This window comes from Scyliorhinus torazame, chromosome 17, assembly GCF_047496885.1.
Source record: "Scyliorhinus torazame isolate Kashiwa2021f chromosome 17, sScyTor2.1, whole genome shotgun sequence".
Classification (NCBI taxonomy): Eukaryota; Metazoa; Chordata; class Chondrichthyes; order Carcharhiniformes; family Scyliorhinidae; genus Scyliorhinus; species Scyliorhinus torazame.
The window spans coordinates 152,152,858-152,176,736 of NC_092723.1; the positions used below are offsets into that span (position 1 = coordinate 152,152,858).

Consider the following 23,879-nt stretch of genomic DNA (forward strand, 5'->3'; position numbering starts at 1 on the left):
GTCTCCTCTGCTCTACTTCTCAGATGCCACCCCCCCCCCCCCCCCACCTCCCTTGCCCCCCCGAGGCCTGACCTGCCAGGTCAGCCCTGCGCTTGGCCCTCTCCCGCCCCTCCTCCTACATTCCCTGGTGCCCCCTGACCTACGCTAGCTACGCTGACCCCTGCCCTTGGCGCCGGACTGTCTCCCGCCCGAGCCCTCCCTCAACCCACCAAGGGCCCATTAACCTGATTGTATCTCCCCGTGCCGTTTCAAGTCCCTTAACCAGCCCCTAGCCCAACCCCCTATCAGAGGCCCCAATCTCCCGCCGAAAGATACCAAGTGCAGGGCTCCATTTGCAGGGGCCCCTCTCTCTTCCCTTTCCCACCCCCCCCTCCACCCCACTCGTTGCAATCTCCCCAAAACACCCTAAGCAGCGCGCCCTCCAGCCCCCGCTCTCTGTCCACGCTGAAAACAATCTTGGATAAAACATTACAGTACAGGATAATTTAACAAACCGCCGCCACACAAAAGCTCTGAGAGCCCAGAGTCCTTTAGTTCAAGTCCAGCTTCTTCTTTTAATAAAAGTCCACTCCTAGTCAGAGCAAGTTAGGTTAACAGACCGCCGCCACTGTACAGCACCGAAAAAACTAAGTGCCCGTTAGTTCAAGTCCAGCTTCTTATCTTTAATGAAAGCCCAAACCTGTTCTGGTGTCTCGAAGTAGTAATGGAGTTCCTCAAACGTAACCCAAAGCTTCGCCGGATACAGCATTCCAAACTTCACCTCCTTTTTGTCGAGGGCTGCGTTTACCTTGATGAATCCTGCACGCCTCTTGGCCAGCTCCGTTCCCAAGTCCTGGCAGATGCGCACCTCGCAGTCCTCCCATCTGCTGCTCCTCTCCGCCTTGGCCCATCGCAGCACACGTTCCCTGTCAGCCAGCTGGTGAAAGCGGACCACCAAGGCCCTCGGTCGGTCGCCCGTCCTGGGCTTCCTTGCCGGGGCTCTATGCGCCCCATCCAACTCCAGGGGTCGAGGGAAGGCCTCCGGTCCCATCAGCGCCTCGAGCATACCCATCACGTATGCACCCACATCCGATCCCTCGCAGCCCTCGGGGAGGCCAACGATCCTCAAGTTCTGCCTCCTGGCTCTGTTCCCCAGCTCTTCAAGCTGCTCCTGCATCCTCCTCTGGCGGGTGTTCAGCTCCTCCACCTCGTGCTCAAGCTCCATTACTGTGTCCGCCTGGCTAGAGAGCTTCACCTTGACCTCCCTGGGCGCCTTCTCTTGGACCGCCTGTGTCTCGACCATTTGGTCCATTACCGCTCTCATCGGGTCCAGCGTGTCCCACTTCAGTTCGGCGAAGCAATTCCTGAAGAACTCCATCTGTTGCTCTCTTGGCCAGTGAGCCTCCGCTCCCTGGTCCCTGCCATCCGCCATGCTTCGCCACCCGGTCTGGGGTCCCCGCTGCTCCTTGCTGCTCCACTCGACCACTTCTGGTCCAGCTGTCCATACCTAGGGGGGAAAGCCTCTTCCCTATCGTCCCCTCCACCGATTCAGGTCGCCAGGTCCCGAAAAAGTCCTTTGGAAAAGGTCCGTTTGACCACGTTGCACACTCTGAAGGCCAACCAGTGTTAAATCGTTCACAGTGCAATATTGAGAATGATCTTAATATCACCAGCAGCCACAATGTTCCTCCCCTTAAAGAGGTGCTGGCGAGCTTTAAGTAGGGCTAGGCACACAAGGTATTGGATCCCTGTTAAAGCACACAGCCAATGATCAGCATAGGGACCACTGTCACACACAGAAATAATGCAGATGTGCAGGCACCAAAATGTTTGCCTCCAGCCTGCATTTCAAACTATGGACATAGGTTAATCACGCAATGAGATCCCTGTGGCTGTTTTCAGGGTTTATTCAAGGTAGCACCTCATATATTCTTGCAGCACTGATATCCAACCTGATTTAGTACTTAGGACCCAAACTGATAGCGGGAGCAAAGCAAAGTTCAGGGGCGGGATTTTCCCCTACCCGGCGGGGCGGGGGGGGTCCCATCGGGATGGAGTGGCGTGAACCACTCCGGCGTCGGGCCGCCCCAAAGGTGCGGAATCCTCCGCACCTTTAGGGACCAAGCCCTCACCTTTAGGGACTAGACCCGTGCCGGAGTGGTTGCCGTCCCACCGGTTGGCGTGGAAGGCCTTTGGCGTGGAAGGGACTCTGCCGGCCGGCGGAAGTCCACGCATGCGCGGGAGCATCAGCTGACGTCATCCCCGCGCATGCGCAGGGGGTGGCCACCTACACGGCCGACGCGTAGTAAAAGAGTGCCCCCACGGCACAGACCCTCCCGTGGATCGATGGGCCCCGATCGCGGGCCAGGCCACCGTGGGGGCACCCCCCCCCGGGGCCAGATCGCCCCGTGCCCACCCCCCCCCCCCCCCAAGGACTGCGGACCCTGCTCGTGCCCCCGCCGGTAAGGGAGGTGGTTTAATTCACGCCGGCGGGACCAACATTACAGCAGCGGGACTTCGGCCCATCGCGGGCCGGAGAATCGCCGGGGGGGGGGGGGGGCGGCGACCGGCGCGGCATGATTCCCGCCCCCGATGAATCTCAGGTGCCGGAGAATTCGGCGGCCAACAGGGGCGGGATTCATACCGACCCCCGGCGATTCTCTAACCCGACGGGGGGTTGGAGAATCCCACCCCAGGTCTCTGATGACAGGTCAATGACTTGGAATGTTCATTAATTTCCTCTCTTTACAGATACTGCCAGACCTGTTGAGTATTTCTGCCATTTTCATTTCCTAGTTGAGAGTTCCTGCAGTTAGACTTTTTACACTGGATTTAATCTACATGGGCAGAGTTTGCCAGGCTCTGAGCCACCCTGAGGGTTACACATGCATCAGGCGCCTTAGCAAAAAATGTCAGGTGGGCTGCTTGTGATATTTTGTCCACTGGCATCCCTAGATGTTAAATTGTGGATGAGAATCTACCAATTCTTAACAACTGATGTTTAGGCCCCAGCCCTGGTGCAGCACCTTGTGAAATTCTCCCCACAAGTGAAAAGTGGGCTTGAAGAAGCTTAAACGTATTCGCAGCAAAACTTGCAGCATAAATGCATCGGAACTGTGCTGGCCTTGGAGAGCTTAAGTGTTGACTTGTCGGAGGTGTTTCATTCCTCATTCTAACAAGCACACTGACTTCGAAATGTTTTTTGTCAATTCCAACAATACATCATAATTTAGCACATTGATATAATTAAATCAATTGATAAGAATCCGCAGAAGACATTTTGTTGGTCATATAAAAATGGAAAGTGTAATTTCACCTTTATGGTTCAGGCATTGAACTGGTGAAGAGAAATTAGTGGGATGAAAATCAGCCAGATTCTACAACTGAGGAGAAGGGTAAGTGGATGGGGCGGGGGGGAAGAGATGCACTTTATCACATTACCAGCCCTGCTGTTTGCCTTGCTCGGACTCTGAATCACAAGGTTCTTGGTTCAACTTCGCTCCCGGGTTTTGAGTACAAAACTCCAGGCTGACACTCCAAGGCAATACTGAGGGAGCATTGCACTGTCAGAGGTGCTGCTTTACATTCAAGGCCTCATCTTTCTACTGGAATGGATGTAATAGGTTCCTTGGCACATTTTTGAGGAAGGGCAGGGGAGGAATGGCTGGTGTGCTGGCCTGGACTTATTCCTCCACGGAGATCACTAAAAACAGATTAACTGGTCATTATCGCATTGCTGCTTGTGAGAGTTTACGATGAGAAAATTGCCTAACGTGGCTCCCACATTGCAACAGTGACGACATTCAAAAGGGACTTCACTGGCTCGAAAGGCGTCGGGCGCTATGTAAATGCAAAGCTTTTGTAAACAAAGCGGTGCAGGCGAGAGTCCCTCCCAAGAACCAAGACGCGGATATAGATTTTGGAACGGTTCCAGAGACTTGAGAGTGTTTATTCTTTTTCGAGGAGGTATCACAGAGCCTTGGGGCTCATCAATGAACCCGTACAGTTAAATGCTGCATTAACAGAAGGAAGTTCTTACCAGTCACTGCGTGGGGGATAGCAGTGATGAGAAGTTTTTGGTATTTCATCTTAACGCCAATGTCAGGGTCTTGCATTGCTACTATCACTTTCTCCATCTGCAAGATAATAGCAAATAACATATAGAGACAGAGAAATAAGTCGAAATATGGTACACCTTTACCATTTACAAGACAATCTGTTTTCTCAGCAAGCAGTTCTCTATCTCCACGATGGAATCGGATGAATTCTCTGGACAGAGTCGTGCACATCGACCTGAGAATAACTCCCTTTCTCCCTGGGTTTTCATTGTTAGCACGGAATCTCCAATTAAATCACCGATTTTCTTTTTGCCTTACACCCATACCGCTTAAATAATGTCAGATTGTTGCATTAAAACTACTTTTACTGATCTATTGTAGTTGCAGGAAATAAAAATCCCCCAAAACCTTAGTTCTCCGGCTGGATAAAGAATACGCGCGTTAAGTAGGAATCTTTTGCCAACTGTCCTCTCGCACGGTTCAGAAAGTCCCTTCATTCTTACACCCACCCCACCCCCAAGTCCATTTAAGCCTGTTCCGCAAACCCTTACCTTGGCCAGACATGCCATCTGTATTTTGGCTGTGTGAATTCGAGCGGTGTGTATTGTCATGGTGAGAGCGGGACTGGATCAGCACCGCTTGACTTCCCCAGCCTGCTCGGCAGCGGCTCCCTCTGATTCACCCTGGGATATACCAGCGCCTCCTGCCAGACAGCTCGACAGCTGGCAGCCCCGCCTCTACCCCTCACTGACTGGCCCCAGTTTATATCACCAAGTGCTCCCTCATTTACTGATGGTCAATCATTCTCAACTCCCTGTACAGTGCTCCTCTCGGGGGCTGCGGGGGGGCGGGGGCGGGGGGGGGTGATATCTTTGTTCAAAGTCCTTCCTCATTTCCACACACATCAAAATCTTCTCAGGAGTGTCTGCTATTTTCGAGAACAAAAAAAATTCTTTTGTCACCCCAGCCATGAGCAAAGCGGACGGTGGGAGGCTCTTTGCAGTTTTGGAATCCTGCTCCATCTCCAGAAGTAATAACCCGAGGGAACTGGATGCCCAAAGCGAGGAAAGGCAGTTGACAAAAGTTCTACAGAAAATGCAATGGCCCAAACCCTCTACTTTGGCCTCTCTGCGAAACTGGCCGTAGCTACGGATACGGACCAAGTGCTGGACAATTGGGATTAGAATAGATAGGTGCTTGATGGCCGGCGCAGACGCGATGGGCTGCAGGGCCTATTTCTGTGCTGTAAAACTCTATAACTCAGACTGACTGCCTGTTATCCAACCTGCCCAACTTTCCCTTACCAGTGAAGTGTTTTATGGATCCAGCAAAGTTGACAGTTTTGCTAACAATGACAACTTGCGTTTAACACAGGAAAATATCCCAAGATTCTTGACAGGAGGCTAATTAAAGAAACATTGTCACTGGGTGAGCCATATAAGGAGATATTGGAACAGATTACCAGAATCTTGGTCAAAGTCTTTAAGGAACGTCGTTGGATGGGAATGAGAGTTGTGAAACAGACAGATTTAACAACGGAATTCCAGAGTCTAGGAACGTGGCTGGTGAAGGCATGGCCACTCATGATGCAGAGATTAAAAGTGGAGAGGCTCAAGAAAAAAGCTCAGATATCACAGAGAGATGTAGGTTGTAGGTCAGATTACACACAGAGCCATGAGGAATTTGAATCCAGGGGTGAGAATTTCAAAATAGAAGGATTGCTTAACCAGGAACCACTGTCAGACAGTGATTGATGATAATTGAGTTGATGCGAGTTAAGCTGCTTGTCGCCACACTCCGGCACCTGTTCGGGTACATGGATGGAGAATTCAGAATGTCCAAATGACCTAACAGTACGTCATTCGGGAGGAAACCGGAGCACCCGGAGGAAACCCACGCAGACACAGGGAGAACATGCAGACTCCACACAGATAGTGGCCCAAGATGGGAATCGGTGCAAGTTAAGACCTAAGCAAGCAGAATTTTGAATGACCTCAACTTTAAAACGTGTTTGGAGGCTTGTCAGGAGCATGTTGGAATAGTCAAACCTAGAGGCAGCATGGTAGCATAGTGGTTAGCACTATGGCTTCACAGTGCCAGGGTCCTAGGTTCGATTCCTGGCTTTGTAGCCATCTGGGATGGCCACTTCCCGATTACAAAATGGACACTTTGCAAAGATTGCAGGGAAAATGGACAATACTGAGAAAACAAGCGGGTTCAGAGCTTGTCTGTATATTGGAGGCGCAGCTCCCAGACAGGACCAAAACTGTAGGCCCATTAGTATACTAATGGCCCATCTCCGTGAACAAAAGAGTAACATTTGAGTAACCGATACTAAGGCAGACACCCCGGCGCCAGAGGAGACCGAAACAAAGCAGGCCAACGGCGACCTAGGACATGCCCAGCCATCAGGGCACCCACCCCTTTATTGGATGAAATCAATAGGAATGATCAAGAAACGGCCCAATTGATTGGGGCCAAGTTCAAGGCCCGCCTAAAAGAGTGCGAAGCTCCTTTGGGTATAAGAAGGAGCCCCCAGGAGAGAATCGCTCTCTTGGACTTGGCTCTCACAGCAGAGAGACCTGTCCACCAGCTGCACCAGAAGCAAGTCAGTCCAAGGTCAACGCACGCTACCAGACAGACTACCTTAGCTGTACCCCTGTACCAGTTCGACCCCAGCAGCCTCCGAACCGAACAACGGCCATTGTTCCTCTGACTGAGTGGGCGCCCGAAGCTAAGTATAGGCTTTAGCAGTAGTGATAGTTTAATCTGTAGTATTTGTGCATGAGTAGATTTAACTCTGTGTGTAAATAAATAAGCATTTACTTTGAACTAACTAACTGGTGTATCGAGTCTTTGATCAGTATTCGGATTTGAACCTTGTGGCTGTATGGAAAGATACCTGTCGACTCTAGAGCAAACGTGATTAGAATTTAGGAAGGCGACCATATTGACCGCCATATTCAGAGCCAACCAAAGAGAGCACCAGCTTGGGTCACTGTCTGTGTGGGTTTCCTCTGGGTGCTCCAGTTTCCTCCCATAAGTTCCGAAAGATAGGAGGCGCGATTCTCCGAAATGGAGCCGTCGCGTTTCATGACGACGCGAAACGGGCGCGGGCTGTCGCGATTCTGGCACCCACAGGGGGCCAGCACCGTGCTGGAGCTGTTCACACCGCTCCAGCCTCCCTTCCCAGCGCCAAATAGGCGCCGCGCCAACCCGCGCATGCGCAGTTGGGCCACGCCAACCCGTGCATGTGCAGTTGGGCCACGCCAACCCGTGCATGTACAGTTGGGCCGTGCCAACCCGCGCATGCGCAGTTGGGCCACGCCGACCCGCGCATGCGCAATTGGGCCACGCCAACCCGCGAAAGTGGGGGGGGGACTTCCTCAACGCACCGGCCCCGACACAACATGGCATGGGGGTTCAGGGGCCGGCCGCGTAATAAAATAGGGCTGGGGTTGGAGAGGCCCGCCCGCCGATCGGTGGGCCCTGATCGCGGGCCAGACCCCATCGGACCCCCCCCCCCCCCCCGGTGAAGGAGTACTTTTCCCCGTCCCACAGGCCGCCCCCTGACCCTACGTGCACAGTTCCCGCCGGCTGCGAGCAGGGGTGAACGGCGCCGGCGGGACTCTGCCGTTTCCACGCGGCTGCTCGGCCCATCGAGGCCGGAGAATCGGCGGCCGGCGCCGCGCCAAACGCGCCAGCGCAAATGGCGCCGATTCTCCGCTCCTCGGAGAATCGCCTGCTGGCGTCGGACCGGCGCCACGGGAAAAAGTGGCGCGAACGGCAATTGTCCCATACGGTGCAGCATGGGAGAATCATGCCCATAATGTTAGGTAATTTGGATGTTCTGAATTCTCCCTCCGTGCACCTGAACAGGTGCCAGAATGTGGCGACTAGGGGCTTTTCACAGTAACTTCATTGCAGTGTTAATGCAAGCCTATTTGTGACAATAAAGATTATTATTAGAGGTAAACAAAGACACGGACAAGGGTTTCAACAGCAGAACAGCTGAGGCAGGGGTAGAATTGAACGGTGCTATGAGTGAAGGTCAAATCAGTGGAGACTCAGGATAAAGAATTGGTTGTTTAATAAAAAGCAATAAATACGCAGATAGAGATTTTGCCAGTGCAGGTGGAAGTGTTGAGTTTGTACCCCAGCTTGGATGTTGTGACAACTATTATTTCTAATTGACAGAAATGATTTGGATTCAAGTGCTCAGTGCAAGTGGTCAGAGTTGCAGTTGGTTTCAAACTGGGAAGGCCAGTAAAGTTCGAGGGGAGAGCTGAGACATTACTGAATCAATTGAACAAAGTAAAAAAGACAAAAGTTAATATAAGCACATCGGGATAATTAGACCTGTAATCACCAGGTGGTAAATGAACAATAGCAAATCAGCAAACCCTGTTTTATAACTCACTCGTTTTTCTTCTTGATTGAAATCAATAGAATTTGAAAGCAGACGGGCTCAGGGTCTTTCTGGGTGGATATACTATAAATAATTCTTCTTGTAATCTTACCAACTTCAAACCAGTCTGCGTGGTGCTCCTGATTTACCAATATTGTGAAGGCCAGTACCTTGGGACTCACAGGAGAAGTCCCATCATTGACACCAGTGCAAGGAAAAAACTAACAGGCTGATAGTCAGCAAGAAAATTGACCTTCTTAAAAAAACAACTAAATGCATTTCTCATAAGGTTTATTTTCAGCACTTAAAAGTGAAGTGCATTCAACTAAAAACATTTCCCAGGATTTCACTTCCCAATTGGGCATTATCAGAACTTTAAGTACATGAATTGTCAGCACTTGCCCACAGTGATTTCGCAATAAAATCAATTCATTAGCTGTGAAGTGCTTTCAGATGTCCTGAGGACATGAAAGCACTAGTCCTGAGGACATGAAAGCACTATAGAAACCCACGTTCATTTTTCTATTCTCAGAAATAAATTTTTATTGTTATATACAGTCTAAATTCTGAGATAAATACAGATATATTATTGTGTTATTGAGAAATCTGGATAAGGGGCAGGCCGCAATGCTGGACAGCATCAATACTGAAAATCAGAATGAGAAAAACTAGGTGGTGATTAGGTTTTTGCCAAGCTGACATTGTAAATAGTCCCTTCGTCTTAGGTGCTGTTCTGTTGCCCTTTCTCCACCAACCTTCTTACAAATCCCACCATGATCACCCTGTCCTTGCAAGGTACTGCCCATCCCTAATCTGTCTTTCCTCTTCAAGTCCTTATACGAGTTGTCACTTCCCAGATCCTTCCCTTTCTCTATTGCCTCTCCCTGATAGAATGCCTTCCAATAGGTTTCTACATTTCCCATAGCTCGGAAACAGTCCTAACCATTTGGCACAATTGACCTCGCCATCCTCTTGACATTTTTCCCTTTCATTGTCCAACTCAGCCTGACTGCACTTGGAGGGCCGTACCGACAGGATGGGCCAAATGGCCTCCTGCTGGCCTAACAAAATAATGCTCTGGGGACCTGGGTTCGAATCCCACCAAGGCAGGTGGTGGAAATTAAATCCAATAAATATCTGAAATTAAAAGTCTAATGATGTCCATAGAATCATTGTTGAATGTCGTAAAAAAATCCGATTGTTTCAGTAATGTCCTTTAGGGAAGGGAATCTGCCATCGTTACCTGGTCTGGCCTACATGTGACTCCAGATCCACAGCAATGTGGTTGACTCTTAAATGCCCTCTGAAATGGCCTAAAAAGCCACTCAGTTGTATTAGGCCGCTACAAAGTCAATAAAAAGGAAAGAAACCGGATGGACCACCGGGCATGAACCTAGGCACTGGAATTGACAAAGGCAAACCCAGCCCTGTCGACACTGAAAATTCCTCCTTACTAACATCTGGGGGCTTGTGCCAAAGCTGGGAGAGCAGTCTCACAGACTAGCAAGCAACAGCCTGATATAGTCATGCTGACAGAATCATACCTTACAGATAATGTCTATCCACTATCACCATCTCTGGGTATGTCCTGTCCAAACGGCAGGACAGACCTAGCCGAGATGGCAGCACAGTGGTATACAGGTGGGGGAGAGTTGCCCTGGTAGTCCTCAACATTGACTCTGGACCCAATGAAGTCTCATAGCTTCAGGTTAAACATGGCAAGAAAACCCCCCTGCTGACTACCATGTACCGGCCATCATCAGCTAATGAATCAGTACTCCTCCATGTTGAACACCACTTGGAGGAAGCACTGAGGGTGTCAAGGGTGTCTGAGTAGGGGAATTCACCATGATTGGCTCAGTAGCATACACGACTGACTGAGCTAGCCGAGTCCTAAAGGACATAACTGCTAGACTGGGTCTACGACAGGTAGTGAGGGAACCAACAAGAGGGAGTAACATACTCGACCTTATCCTCACCAACCTGCCTGCCACAGATGTTCATACCAGTACCGGTATGAATGACCACCACACAGTCCTTGTGGAGACAAAGTCCCATCTTCGCATTGAGGATACTGTCCATCGTGCTGTGTGGCACTACCATCGTGCTAAATGGAATAGATTCAGAACAGATCGAGCAAGTCGAGACTGGGAATCCATGAGGCCCTATGGGCCATCAGCAGCAGCAGAATTATACTCAGTCACAACCTGTAACCCCATGGCCCAGCATATCCCCCACTCTCCGATTACCACCAAGCCAGGGACTCAACCCTGGTTCAATGAAAAGTGTAGGTGGGCATGCCAGGAACAGCACCAGGCATACTGAAAAATTAGGTGAAGCTACAACACAGGACTACTTGTATCTCAAACAACATAAGCAGCAAGTGATAGACAGAGTTAAGCGGTCCCAAAACCAACAGATCAGATCTAAGCTCTGTGGGATGGCACAGTGGCACAGTGGTTAGCACTGCTGCCTCACGGCGACAAGGACCCAGGTTCAATCCCGGCCTTGGGTCACTGTCGGTGTGGAGTTTGTACATTCTCCCCATGTCTGCGTGGGTCTCACGCCCGCAACCCAAAATGATGTGCAGAGTAGGTGAATTGGCCATGCTAAATTGCCCCTTAATTGGAAAAAAAGAATTGGGTACTCTAAATTTCTATTAAAAATAATCTACAGTCCTGCCATATCCAGCCGTGAATGGCGGTGGACAATTAAACAACTCACTGGAGGAGGAGGCTCACAAATATCCCCATCCTCAATGGTGGAGGGGTCCCGCACATCTGTGCAAAAGTCAAGGCTGAGGCATTCGCAATAATCTTCAACCAGAAGTGCCGATAGATGATCCATCTCGGTCTCCACCGGAGGTCCCCAGCAGCACAGATGTGAGTCTTCAGCCAATTCAATTCACCCCACATGATATCAAGAGAAGTCTGAAGGCACTGGATACTGCAAAGGCTATGGGCCCTGATAATAGCGACAGTAGTACTGAAGAGTTGCGCTCCAGAACTTGCCACCCCCCTGGCCAAGCTGTTCCAGTAAAGCTACAACACTGGCATCTACCTGGCTATGTGGAAAATTGCCCAGGTATGTCCTGTACACAGAAAGCAGGACAAATCCCACCTGACCAATTACCACACAATCAGTCTACTCTCAATCATCAGTAAAGTGATGGAAGGAGTCATCAACAGTGCTATCAAGCGGCACTTACTCAGCAATAACCTGCTCACGGACGCTCAGTTTGGGTTCCACCAGGGCCACTCAGCTTCTGACCTCACTACAGCCTTGGTTCAAACATGGACAAAAGAGCTGAACTCCAGAGGTTAGGTGAGAGTGACTGTCCTTGACATCAAAGCAGCATTTGACTGAATATGACATCAAGGAACCCCAGCAAAACTGGAGTCAATGGGAATGAGGGGGAAAACTCTCCATTGGTTGGAGTCATACCTAGCACAAAGGAAGATAGCTGTGGTTGTTGGAGGTCAGTCATCTCAGTCATGGGAAATCATTGCAGGAGTTCCTCAGGGTAGTGTTCTCGGCCCAACCATCTCCAGCTGCTTTATCGATGACCTTCCTTCCAACATGAGGTCAGATGTACGGATGTTCGCTGATGACTGCACAATGTTCAGCACCATTTGCGACTCCACAGACACTGAAGCAGTCCGCGTGCAAATGCAGCAAGAACTAGACAATATACAAGCTTGGACAGATAACTGGCAAGTAACATTCACGGCTCACAAGTGCCAGGTAATAGCCATCTACACCAAGAGAGAATCAAACCATCGCCCCTTGACATTCAATGGCATGACCATCAGTGAATCCCCCACTATCAACAACCTGGCGGTTACCATTGACTAGAAACTTAACTGCACTAGCCATATAAATACTGTAAGAAATCTTACAACACCAGATTAAAATCCAAAAGGTTTCTTTTGAATCAGTAGCTTTCGGAGCACAGCTCCTTCCTCAGGTGAAGGAGCTGCGCCTTCCTCAGAGGAAGGAGCAGTGCTCCGAAAGCTACTGATTCAAAACAAACCTGTTGGACTTTAACCTGTTGTTGTAAGACTTCTCACTGTGCCCACCCCAGTCCAACGCTGACATCTCCACATCATATAAATACTGTGGCTAGAAGAGAAGGTCAGAGGTTAGGAATGCTGTGGCGAATAACTCACCTTCTGACTGACCGATGCCTGTCCACCATCTACAGGGCACAAGTCAGGAGTGTGATGGAATAATACCCATTTGCCTGGATGAGTGTGGCTTCAACAACACTCAAGAAGCTTGACACCATCAATGACAAAGCAGCCGACTTTATTGGCACCCTCTTCCACAAACATTCACTTCTTCCACCACCGACGCACAGTAGCAGCAGTGTATACCAACTACAAGATGCTCTGCAGGAACGTTCTGATCACTCTGCAATTTTCCTTAGGCAGCATGTTCCAAACCCACGACCACTACCATGTAGAAGGACAAGGGCAGCAGGTACATGGGAATGCCACCACTTGGAAGTACCCCTCCAAGTCACTCACCATCCTGACTTGGAAATGAATCGCTGTTCCTTCACTGTCGTTGGGTCAAAATCCTGGAGCTCCCTCCTTAATAGCACAGTGGGTTTACCTACAGTACCTGGACTGCAGTGGTTCAAGAAGGAAGCTCACCATCACCTTCTCAAGGGCAATTAGGGATGGGCAACAAATGTTGGTCTAGCCAGCGAAGCCCACATCCTGTAAAAATGAATAAAGAAAAAAAAACACACTTCTTGAAGCCTTTTAAGCTCAGGCTCAACTTTCTCCAGCAATGCATAGAGTTCTGATCTAGGCCTGAAAAATGTTGTGGTGGCTTCTGGATCTACCTGAATTTTTGCCATTGATTTTTCCCAGTTCAGTCTGAAAATTGTCCTGATGCTTCCTGATTACTTCATGCAGGCCCCTTTCTCTAATTCTGAAAATTTCCAACCAGCTTAGAAAAGTTTCCTGATGCAGTCACCGCCAATCAGATTTGATCCTTGACCAGACATCACGATTAATGGAATTTTTGCAGATTGTTGCCCATAGCTCACAGGTGTTTAGGTAACCCTCCTATCTTAATGACCTTCCCCCTATAGATAACCAATTCAGCTGATGTGTTCTGCAACCTCAGAGACTGAACCCCTTCTCGAAGATATCTGTAGGCCTACTCCCTTACTACCGTAGCTGCCGCATCCGTGTCTACTTCCATTCTTAACGATTTGCCATTAGCCAATATCACCGCTGTAATGGGGGTTACCTTGCCTGGCTCCACAATATTCATCTGAAGAACGTTCTGATCACTCGCAGAAAAATCTTCAACATTATGTACCGGTCCTGAACTGTTCACTTTATTACTATTGGCAGGTTCTGCTTACTCTTGCATCTCTGCCTCAAATGGACCTTCCGATAGACCAAAGCATTCTGCTTCTTTGAATCTGCAAATCTCTGGGGAATGATTTCCCCCACATCTGTAACACTCAGTACAGATCTGGGGTTGTTGATTCACTCTCCTGAATCTTCTGACCCTGCCAGCTTCTTTACTTGCTTCCCAGTTTAAACTGCTCTTTATGCTTTTGGTGCCACTGCCGTCTGCAGCTTCCCGCCCTAACTGGTGGACCGTGCCATTCTGCATGCTCTGATGTTCCTGGGCGCCCTTTGCAGCGCACTCCATTGCTAATGCTATTTCTGACACTTTTTCAAAAATTAATCACAGTTTCTGCCAGCAACCTCCTCTGTACGGCCTCATCATTGACTCCACAAACAAAGCGATCCCTCAGCATATCATTTAGTGTTGTCCGAAGTCACAGTGTGACTTGGTTGCAATGGTCTCCCCTGCAGCTCTCCCCTTGGAATTGTATTTGAATCATTGTAAAATCATGGAGGGCTCAGGATGATAGTGCCCTTTTTCTAAATTTACGATCTCTCTAAGTGAGATTGCATTGGCAGCATTTGGGGACGTAAGACTATGAATTAAATTATAAGTTTGGGTCCCCTACATGCTTAACAATTTTGCCTTCTTCTTCCCCTCCTCCTCAGCTCCATTTTCTCTGAAGATCAATTCTAGTCGCACAACATACTGCAACCTATCTTCAATGGAGGTATCAAAGATCCACCGAAGACAGGTATGTCTGCAGCCCTCCCTACTTCGCAAGCTTGACTTCGACTGGACCAGGTTCTGAGCTGATGATCTTGCAAACACACGTACTGCTTTCTTTTACCTCATCGCCAAATGTAGTAACTTGGCTCCGCCAGTTAGGTACAAACAACAAATATTTATTTACAAAACATTCCAAGTGTGCAGCAGCGATGCCGCCAGTCTGCCTCCTGAATAGAACGGAACAAATTCCTGCACTCTACTCGCCGATTCTGCACGTAAACTACTGATTGGACAAGCGGGTCAAACGACCCTTCAGAAGATTACCCCTTAAAGGGGCCAGCTATTACAATTCGCAAGAATGTTTCCAGGGAATGAAGCATTTCAGTTACATGAATAGATTGGATAAACTTGGAGAAGAGAATATTAAGAAGCGATATGCTTCAATATATTATTCATTGTCATGACATGAAGCACTTTGAAGCTCAAAACATTCCGTTCGATAATCAGCTTGGCTTTTTTGTTGAAAAGATCTACTGAAACATAGCTTTTACACGCTGCTGATGACCTAGCTTCAAGTCTTGAAAGAGATGAAAATACTCACAAGGCAAGAATAAATTTCTCAAAATCCTTTGACAAAGTTCTTCAGGAAAAACCCCTGTCCAATCTTCACTACTATGGAATCACGGGGACATTATTAAATTAGATCCAGCACTTCATTGTCATCAGAAGCCAAAGAGTGATATGTGGATGAGAAATCATCCCCTCTTACAGATGTCCTCTCTTGAGTGCCCTAGGAATTGTGTTGAACCTTTACTCTTCTGGATACACATGGATGACATCCCCAACAAGTTAAAAATCAGGATGTGATATTTGCTGATGGTTGTGTGGCTCACACATCAGGAAAAACTTAGGATCATATCAATTCACTGGAAGATGATGTTCTGGAATTACAAAAATAGCAGAGTCAGGACTAATGGAAGAAGGCATTAATAGCCAAAAAAATATATATCCTCTGGATTACCAACAAAACAGCTCCAGCATATAGCTTTAAGCTCTGTAATCAAGTTCTCCAAAAGATAGACACACAACCATACCTGGGGCTTCAAATTAAAAATAATCTACCATGCGGATTTTGCATTCAACTGAAAATATCCAAAACAAACAGGGTTCTTGGATTTCTGAGGAGAAATCTTTTGCATGGCAAAGAAAATATCAGAGTTTTGGCTTAACAAACATTTATTAGCCTAGTCCTGGAGTGTGAAAGTTGTGTGTGGGATCCTTACATGGTGAGACATATAAATAAGATTGACACGATCCAAAGATGCAGTGCATGATTTTGCACGAATCAGTGTGGGAAATACACCAGTGTCACATCCTTGATCAAAGATTTTGAGTGGGAATCACTACAGCAAAGGAGGTAGAAAAGTAGACCAACCATGTTTTGTAAAATGTAGAATGGACTGGCAAAGTATATAGTCACAGTCCCATCTTAAAATCTTCAAGACTCATCTTGAGGTTATTTCCAATTCTAAGTTTTGGTTTTGGTTATCAGGGTTGCCATTTCAGCAGGCCATTCTGGCGGGTTACATATATTAGTCTCTGAAGCCAAAACAACTAAAGCAGAGGCAGGAGAAATGTTCAAAATCACCAAGGGTCTGGACAGAATAGGTAGACAGAAACTGTTCCTGTGGGAGAAAGGATCGGGATCCAAGGGAAAGCAATTTAAGGAGTTTGGCAATGTAAGTAATGGCGACTTGAGGAAAATCTTTTCCATGTAGGGAGTGGCTAGAATCTGGAATGCACGGCCCGGGACTGCAGTCAAAGCAGATTCAACCATGACTCTCAAAAGGTAATTGGAAAATTATCTGAAGAGAAAACTTTGCAAGGTTATGGGGTAAAGGTGAGAGAATGAGATGAGGTGAGTTGCCCTTGCAGAGGGTCAACCTGGACACAACAGACCGAATGACCTCCTTCTGTGCTCTAACCATTCTATGAATCATTGATAAAGTTGATAAAAATCAGAAAAACAAGGAATGGAACAAGGGAAAGGACAGAGGTCAGAGGTGAGAGCGCCATTACCGATGTGTATGGCAGCAAACACATCCTTACAGTCATGCACTTGATCCATAATCAATCTTTTTCCCCTCTCCGCCTGTTACTCTGAACATTCTTAAAAAGGCAGAAATTGTCGAAACAACCTCTGCCATCAATTACACAGAACCACAAGTTCCCGAGAGCCCCAACAGAAAAGATATTCTCAACTTGGATTTCAGCTCCGAATTATCTTCACTCTTTGCAGAGCCGGTTTGTCCATTTTGTTACCAGGGGCGAAATTCTCCGGAAACGGCGCGATATCCGCTGACTGGTGCCCAAAATGGCGCAAATCAGTCGGACATCGCGCCGCCCCAAAGGTGCGGAATGCTCCCCATCTTTGGGGGCCGAGCCCCAACCTTAACGGGCTAGGCCGGCGGCGGACTAATTTCCGCCCCGCCAGCTGGCGGAAAAGGCCTTTGGTGCCCCGCCAGCTGGCGCGGAAATGACATCTCCGGGCGGCGCATGCGCGGGAGCATTAGCGGCTGCTGACGGCATTCCCGCGCATGCGCAGTGGAGAGAGTCTCTTCCGCCTCCGCCATGGTGGAGACCGTGGCGAAGGCAGAAGGGAAAGAGTGCCCCCACGGCACGGGCCCGCCCGCGGAACGGTGGGCCCCGATCGCAGGCCAGGCCACCGTGGGGGCACCCCCCGGGGCCAGATCGCCTCGCGCCCCCCCCCAGGACCTCGGAGCCCGCCCGCGCCGCCTTGTCCCGCCGGTAAGGTAGGTGGTTTAATCCACGCCGGCGGGACAGGCATTTTAGCGGCGGGACTTCGGCCCATCCGGGCCGGAGAATCGCGGGGGGTGGCCCGCCAACCGGCGCGGCGCGATTCCTGAGCCGCCGAATATCCGGTGGTGGAGAATTCGGCAACCGGCAGGGGCGGGATTCACGCCAGCCCCCGGCGATTCTCCGACCCGGCGGGGGGTCGGAGAATCTCGCCCCAGGTGCCAGACACTCATTGATCAGACCAGATGGTTTACACAACACATTGAGTGCAAGACTGCCAAGAAATGAACCAGCAACAAGAAGAGCCTCAATCTCTGGCTCTGATATCTTTTGATAAGATACCTCAAGACATCACGCCACAGACGCTGCAACTAGTAGAAACGTCAGCCGGAGGATGATGGAACAGAGAAGCAGCCATCATCTGACCACATCACACCCCAGTGAGGCAAGGAAGTAAACCAATGAGAACGCTGTTGCACAATATCTTAAATGGCAAAGTGAGCCTGTTGATAGCTCACACCCACACAATAGGAAGAGACAGCTTCCATCCTACTATGCATTTTGGAGAATTGCACATAGGGAGAATTACATAATGAGCACTGTGGACAAGCAGAACGTTTGTCCTCCCTGAAACAAACGGGACAGGCCGATGGTCCTCGATAATGCCAGTTGGGGAGTTGCGAAGGAGCAGTTCAACTCCAAAGAACGTGCAAAGTTAATTAAGACCAACCAATGAAATGCTAGACTGACCACATCCAAAACAACCTCTCATTCATCAACGTTTACTGAGTACAGCAGAGTCTGCCACTCCTCCAACTGTTGTAAGACAAGATCTGGAAGAATTATAAAGCATTCAGACTGCCTGAATGTGTAGTCACAGAGACTTGAGTGGGGTGGGGGGGGGGGAAGGAAGGGTAGTAGAGGTAATGTAAATATGTTGGGAAAACAGGAATGCATTGTAAATATATTGGATAAAGACGTGGGGGGAGGTGTAGTATAAGGGGCTGATATAGACAGGGTTAACATGGGACTGGGTAGAGTACAACCTACAGTGTGATGTAAATGGAAATATGACCTGAGTCTGGAGGGCAGTCATGTATTGAGTAGAGACGTGGGCAGAGGTCAGCATGAAGATAACTCCTAGTTTAGACGCTATATTGCATATATGTATATGGTCACAAAGAGTTAATAAGTACATACTGTTAAATCTATACAAGGCTGTCTCTTCATGGGGCCTACAAAACTACAGACAGCACCTTACAACAAATCCCTTGATCTGTTGTGGTGAAAAATTGTGATGGAATCATACCCTGTTCATTCAACTGGCCACACTTCCAGAGTGAATTAATCAATTCATCACATTTGTACCTTCCACCAGTTGTGCTTGTTTACACACCTTCAAGAAGGCTCTAGCAATTAAGTGGGAACTTTTGTGCGGAAGGACACTAAAAGTTACATTTTAAAAGATGTGAATGTTTTTTTAAAAAACTTTGCGAAGGAACTGACTACTATACCCAGATGAATTAGAAAATAAGTTTGCATGTCTTTTAAAAGTCATGTTCATGCATTTAAAAGCAGGTTACTCATGGGTGCAGGATTACCGCTGTGGTTAAAAAGGCTTATTTTTGTGATGAACCAATTTTCCGCTGCATTAATCAAGCTTTACCAGGTTACTACTAGTTAGGCCACATCTGGAGCACCGCATCCAGTTTTGGCCAACCTATTTGAGGAAGGGTGTGAAGACATTTGAGAGAGCACAGAGGCGATTCACAAGAATAATTCCAACGCTAAACAACTGGGGCTATGAGGATAAATTGGAGAGGTTGGGTCTGTTTTTCTTGGAGAAAAGAAGGTAGAGTGGGGACTTGATGGAGGTATTCAAGATTCTGAAGGGTATGGGCAATGTAAACAGTGAGAACCTGTTCCCTCTCAAGAGTACATCCAAAACTAGAGGGCACAGATTCAAAATAATGAACAAAAGAGAAAGAAATGATGCGATGAAGAATTTGTTCACCCAGAAGTCTAAAAAGGTGCAGGTTAGGTGGATTGGCCATGCTAAATTGCCCCTTAGAGTCCAAAGATGTACAGATTAGGTGAGGTTATCGGGATAGGGCAGGCGAGTGGACCTAGGTGGGGTGCGTTTTCAGAGGGTCAGTGCAGACTCAATGGGCCGAATGGCCTCCTTCTGCACAGTAAAGATTCTGTGATACTCTTTAAGGACAACAAAGAATATTTGAAAGAAAAATGACTTTTTAAAAATGGTACACTTTAAAATTATGCACAGCAGCAAATTTTGCAAATGAAAGAACTTTAAGGGATGGAAAAGCACTTTAGAAAAGGTTAGAAATTTTGGTGCAATTTGCACTGAAATTGCCAATTGCGCCAAATGCACAGACTCTATCCCTGGACTGTATTTAAGACCATAACCGCAGAAAACACTAAAACGTAACAATATTTTTACCAAGTGCACTTAAGAAAGAAATGTTGCATAACTAGCATTGCTGTTAAAATCCTTAATAACAAGACGCTGCCAGAGTTAGCAACCTTGGCTGATTATGATGTTCACGCGCTGTGGCATTGAGATGATGCTCCCTCAAGGTATTCCGGGGGAAGCAGTGGGAATAGTTTCCTAGGATTCTGGTACTATTGCAGTACAGGTGGGATAGAACGTTGGAAGACAGGAGAAAATTCAACATGAGTAAACAAAGCGATTTACTTCACAAGGGGCAGGTGGAAGAAGGGATGATTATGCAATCCCTGGGGCTGACCAAAATAGATGCAACCCAGGCAAAACAACATCCTTCAGCATATATTAGAAGTGTTTGCACTTGTACTAAGCCTGGAAATGAAGGGCACATAAGGAACAGCATTACCAATACATTTTAACTTAATGGCTAGAAACTAAGATGTAACAGCTTTTTGGTACCATTTGACAGGGTTATATGTCGAAAGACAATGGGCGCGATCCAATCAAAAAGATTCTGTCTGGTTTCGGGTGTGTTTAGTGGGGTGTTTCTCAGTAGTTGCAGTGACCTTGGGGTGTTCCTCTCCACTTAAGCAGCACTTCGAGAGATTTCATGCTGGCGAGATCATTTTGGAAGGCTGCCCTGACCTTTCCCCACCCCTCTTTCAGGCACCTGCCCACCACCGTTTCCAACACCCCCTCCTATCCACCCCCCCCCCCCCTCAAGCATGGGGAGGCTCCCAGGAACACTCCCTCCTTCCTATCCTCCCCTCCAGCTGGTAAGGCACCCACCCGGACCCGATCCCTGGCAGTGCCAACCTGGCACTTAGGCACCCTGGTATTGCCCCTGCCAGGCTGACAATGCCAAGAGGATGTCAGAGGGAGTGCCAAGGTGTCACCCTGCCCTGTCCCCGACCACCCGGGGGTCTCAACTAGCCTGGGAGACCCCCTCCCCAGGTGTAGTTATTCCTGGTCCACGTTTGTGTGGACCAGCACTAATTGGCCCCCTGATGAGATCTGCCAGGCGCGGCCCTTAGGTCCTTGGCACTGGAGAGTCAGGCGAATGCACATTTAAATGAGCCAAATGGCAGAAGAGAAGAATGGGGCAGTAACTTTGGGCTACTGTTCCCACAGTCCCTCAATGTGTATGATAACTGGATTTAAAATACTCAATGGAGAGAATTGAAAGATGACATGGTCCAGTGGTAGGAAAAGGATGAGACAGGGGAGAGGGCCTGATGTGCTAAATAAAATAAGGGAAACAGAGATAATAGGTTTGGAGTCAGGAGAAGCAGACAGAATGTATACATGAATGGATGCAGAGGAATTTCAGATTGTTTGGGCATGGCAGAGAGTAAGCAAGACTTGTCCTGTTCATCGACAGAGGACATGAAGGAGGCAGTGTGAAAAGTCTAAAGTAAAAGTCTGTAAAGTGAAACTTTGCTGCATTGGATATTGTTAAATTGTAGACAAGATGGAGTCTGTTTTGGCAACACTCAAAACAATGACCTGGTTTGGAGACAGCGGAGTAAATTTTCATCTTCATCATCTGGATGGGAATCTGGGTAGAGCACAGCACCCATCCTTTATGAAACCTACTCGACTTTCAATCTCTATTGGAATAAAAATCAGTGGGGTTCTAAAATAGACAGGCAATTCTTTTTGTTGAATTTTTTCCAGGCAGCGAAGATGAAAATCTACCCCATTATATTGAGAGGAAGTGAATCCAGGGGCTGTGTCGAGTAACTCACCTCTTTATGCCCCAAAGCCTGCCCACCATCTCCAAGACACAAGTCAGGAGTGTAATGGAATACACTCCAACAACATTCAAGAAGCTTGACACCATCCAGGACAAAACAATCCTCTTGATTGGCAGCCTATCCATCAATTTCAACATTCATTCCCTCCACCACCAGTGCACAGTGGCAGTAAATTGTACCATCTACAAGATGCACCGCAGCAACTCACCGTGGCTCCTGCTAGGATGGTGACCGCAGTGGAAAACCTGGAGCACGACATCAGCGCCTTGAGTGGTGGTGTCCAAGGCATGGCACAGTCTGTGACGACCATGGCTGAGGGCATCAACATTATGTCCCAGTCGCTGAGGGACATGTCCCAGATGCAGGCGGACATTGCCGAGGCACTGCAGAACATGGCCTAGTCACGGAGGAGCATCGCTGAGCGCGTCGACACCATGGTGCAAACATTGGGGAGCCTCCAGGACTGGCATCGCCAGAAGACTCAGAGGCCTTTGGAGCTCACTCCAGTTGCCCCTCAGTCCCATGGAGTCACCCAGGACCCTAGGGGTATCTGCAGAGAGGAGGAAATGCTTGAGCCTATCTTGGCGCCTCCCACCAAGGAGATTAAGGCACTCTCCAGTTCTTGTAAATGCCTCCCTTCTGACACTGGCGTATCTCAAGGGTAGCAGCCAGAACAGGGTGGCGCAGCGATGCCTGTGACACCGGTAAGTCAGCCGAGGTACTCCGGCTTCAGGCCCTCCAGAGGATGTCAGCTGGGGCCTCAAAGGCCACAGAGCGTGGAAAACAGAGGCTGCCTCCACCTCTGATATACATCCTGGGGACACACCGAGACATAGCAGTAGACCACGATGGATCAAGAAGAGTGAGGAGCACTGAGTGGGCACTGGTGAGGTCACTGACCATAGATAGGGGGACCCACTGACAGTGCCAACACAGGCCTATCACCCTAGGGTGATGTTACACAGACCCTTGGAAGGGGAACAGGGTGGTAGGTTGTTGAGTTGATGGACATAGCCTCACCTCAGGAGAATCTGGAGAGGATGAGGGCCTCCTGGTCCTCCTGGCATGTCGGACCATTGCCGCCGCCTGTCCTCCATCCTTCGGCTCCTCCTCGGGCCCGTCTTCCAGCCCATCCTGGTCTTCTTCAGCTAAGGCTGCATATTCTTCCTCCTTCTCCACAATGTCAACCCGTTGCTGTGTCAGATTATGGAGAGCACAGCAGACCACCACAAAGCGGGAGACCCTCTGGGGGCTGTTGTGCAGAGTCCCGTCAGAGGGTCACCGGGGATCTCTGAGTGCCCCAGGATGCAGTTGTCATGCACCCTCCCTGGGTAGCAGGCACAAACGTGCATGATTCTGAGGCGATGATCTGGACATTCAGGGAGTGGAACCCCTTCCCATTAATATGGTGCACTCCCTGATTCCCCAATGCTCGCAGGGTGACATGCGTGCCATCGATAGCCTCCTGGACCTGGGGCATCCCGGCGATGGCGGTGAATCTCGCCACCCAGGCATCTTGGTGGGCCTGTTCCAGGTCGAAGGTGATAGTCTGATGCCCGAGAATACAGAGCATCCGTCACCCCTCAGATGCACCTGCGGATGACTGTGAAATGTCACACAGGCCCCTGCTCGAGCCCTGGAATGACCCGGTGGCGTAGAAATTTAGGGTTTCAGTGATCTTCACAGCCTCCATGGGCTGTCATGTCCATGAGGATTTGCACACAGCTGCCGCAATGACTTTCTGTTGAGATGCCGACTTCGGCAGCTCATTGAAGGAGCAACAACTCCTGTACATGCTGACACATTGCTGGACCCACCTTCTGGCCCCTCCTCAGCCTGATGGGTGGCTCCCACACATGTGGTGCTGCCTCCAGGCTGTGATGGCCTTGCTGCCTTCTTCAGCGTTTGCTCGCCTCGGCTGCGGCAACCACAGTGAGGGCAGCCTCCGCAGGATCGACTCCTGCAAAAACGTTTGTACCTGGAAGGAACTGGAGAACGAGAGGGATCAACAATCAGTTAGGTCTTCAATTCCAGAACCTTCATATCTTCCAAAGCCTCCTTCTCAACTGAACTGCCTTCTCTCAGAGGGCCATCAAGTGAGTTTGTTGTGCTGGCATACCTCGCTTGGCACAATCTCTCCCGACCAGGTCAGGAACCCTTGGAACCCAGAACTCTGACAACAACATGAGGGAGGTCGTGCTCAGCAGTCCTCCACTCATTCAGTCACTTATTCTTTGGCCATGAGAGGGCCCTCAGTGGTGAAGCCCTGCTCTTTAGTATTTGACTGC

General features: G+C 49.0%; 1 protein-coding gene across 3 annotated transcripts in view; it reads right to left on the minus strand.

Annotated features, from left to right (window-relative positions):
• Positions 1-4,704, minus strand: part of rgs11 (regulator of G protein signaling 11) — a 196,172-nt gene extending 191,468 nt beyond the window's left edge. For all 3 annotated transcript variants that reach the window (XM_072481296.1, XM_072481297.1, XM_072481295.1), the window contains exons 1-2: positions 4,589-4,704; positions 4,019-4,115 (exon numbers count right to left, since the gene is read on the minus strand). In XM_072481296.1, the coding sequence (XP_072337397.1) occupies positions 4,019-4,115; positions 4,589-4,648 (157 nt within the window). In that variant the 5' untranslated portion in view covers positions 4,649-4,704. The remainder of the gene's footprint in view (positions 1-4,018; positions 4,116-4,588) is intronic.
• Between the last annotated feature and the right edge of the window lie 19,175 nt (positions 4,705-23,879).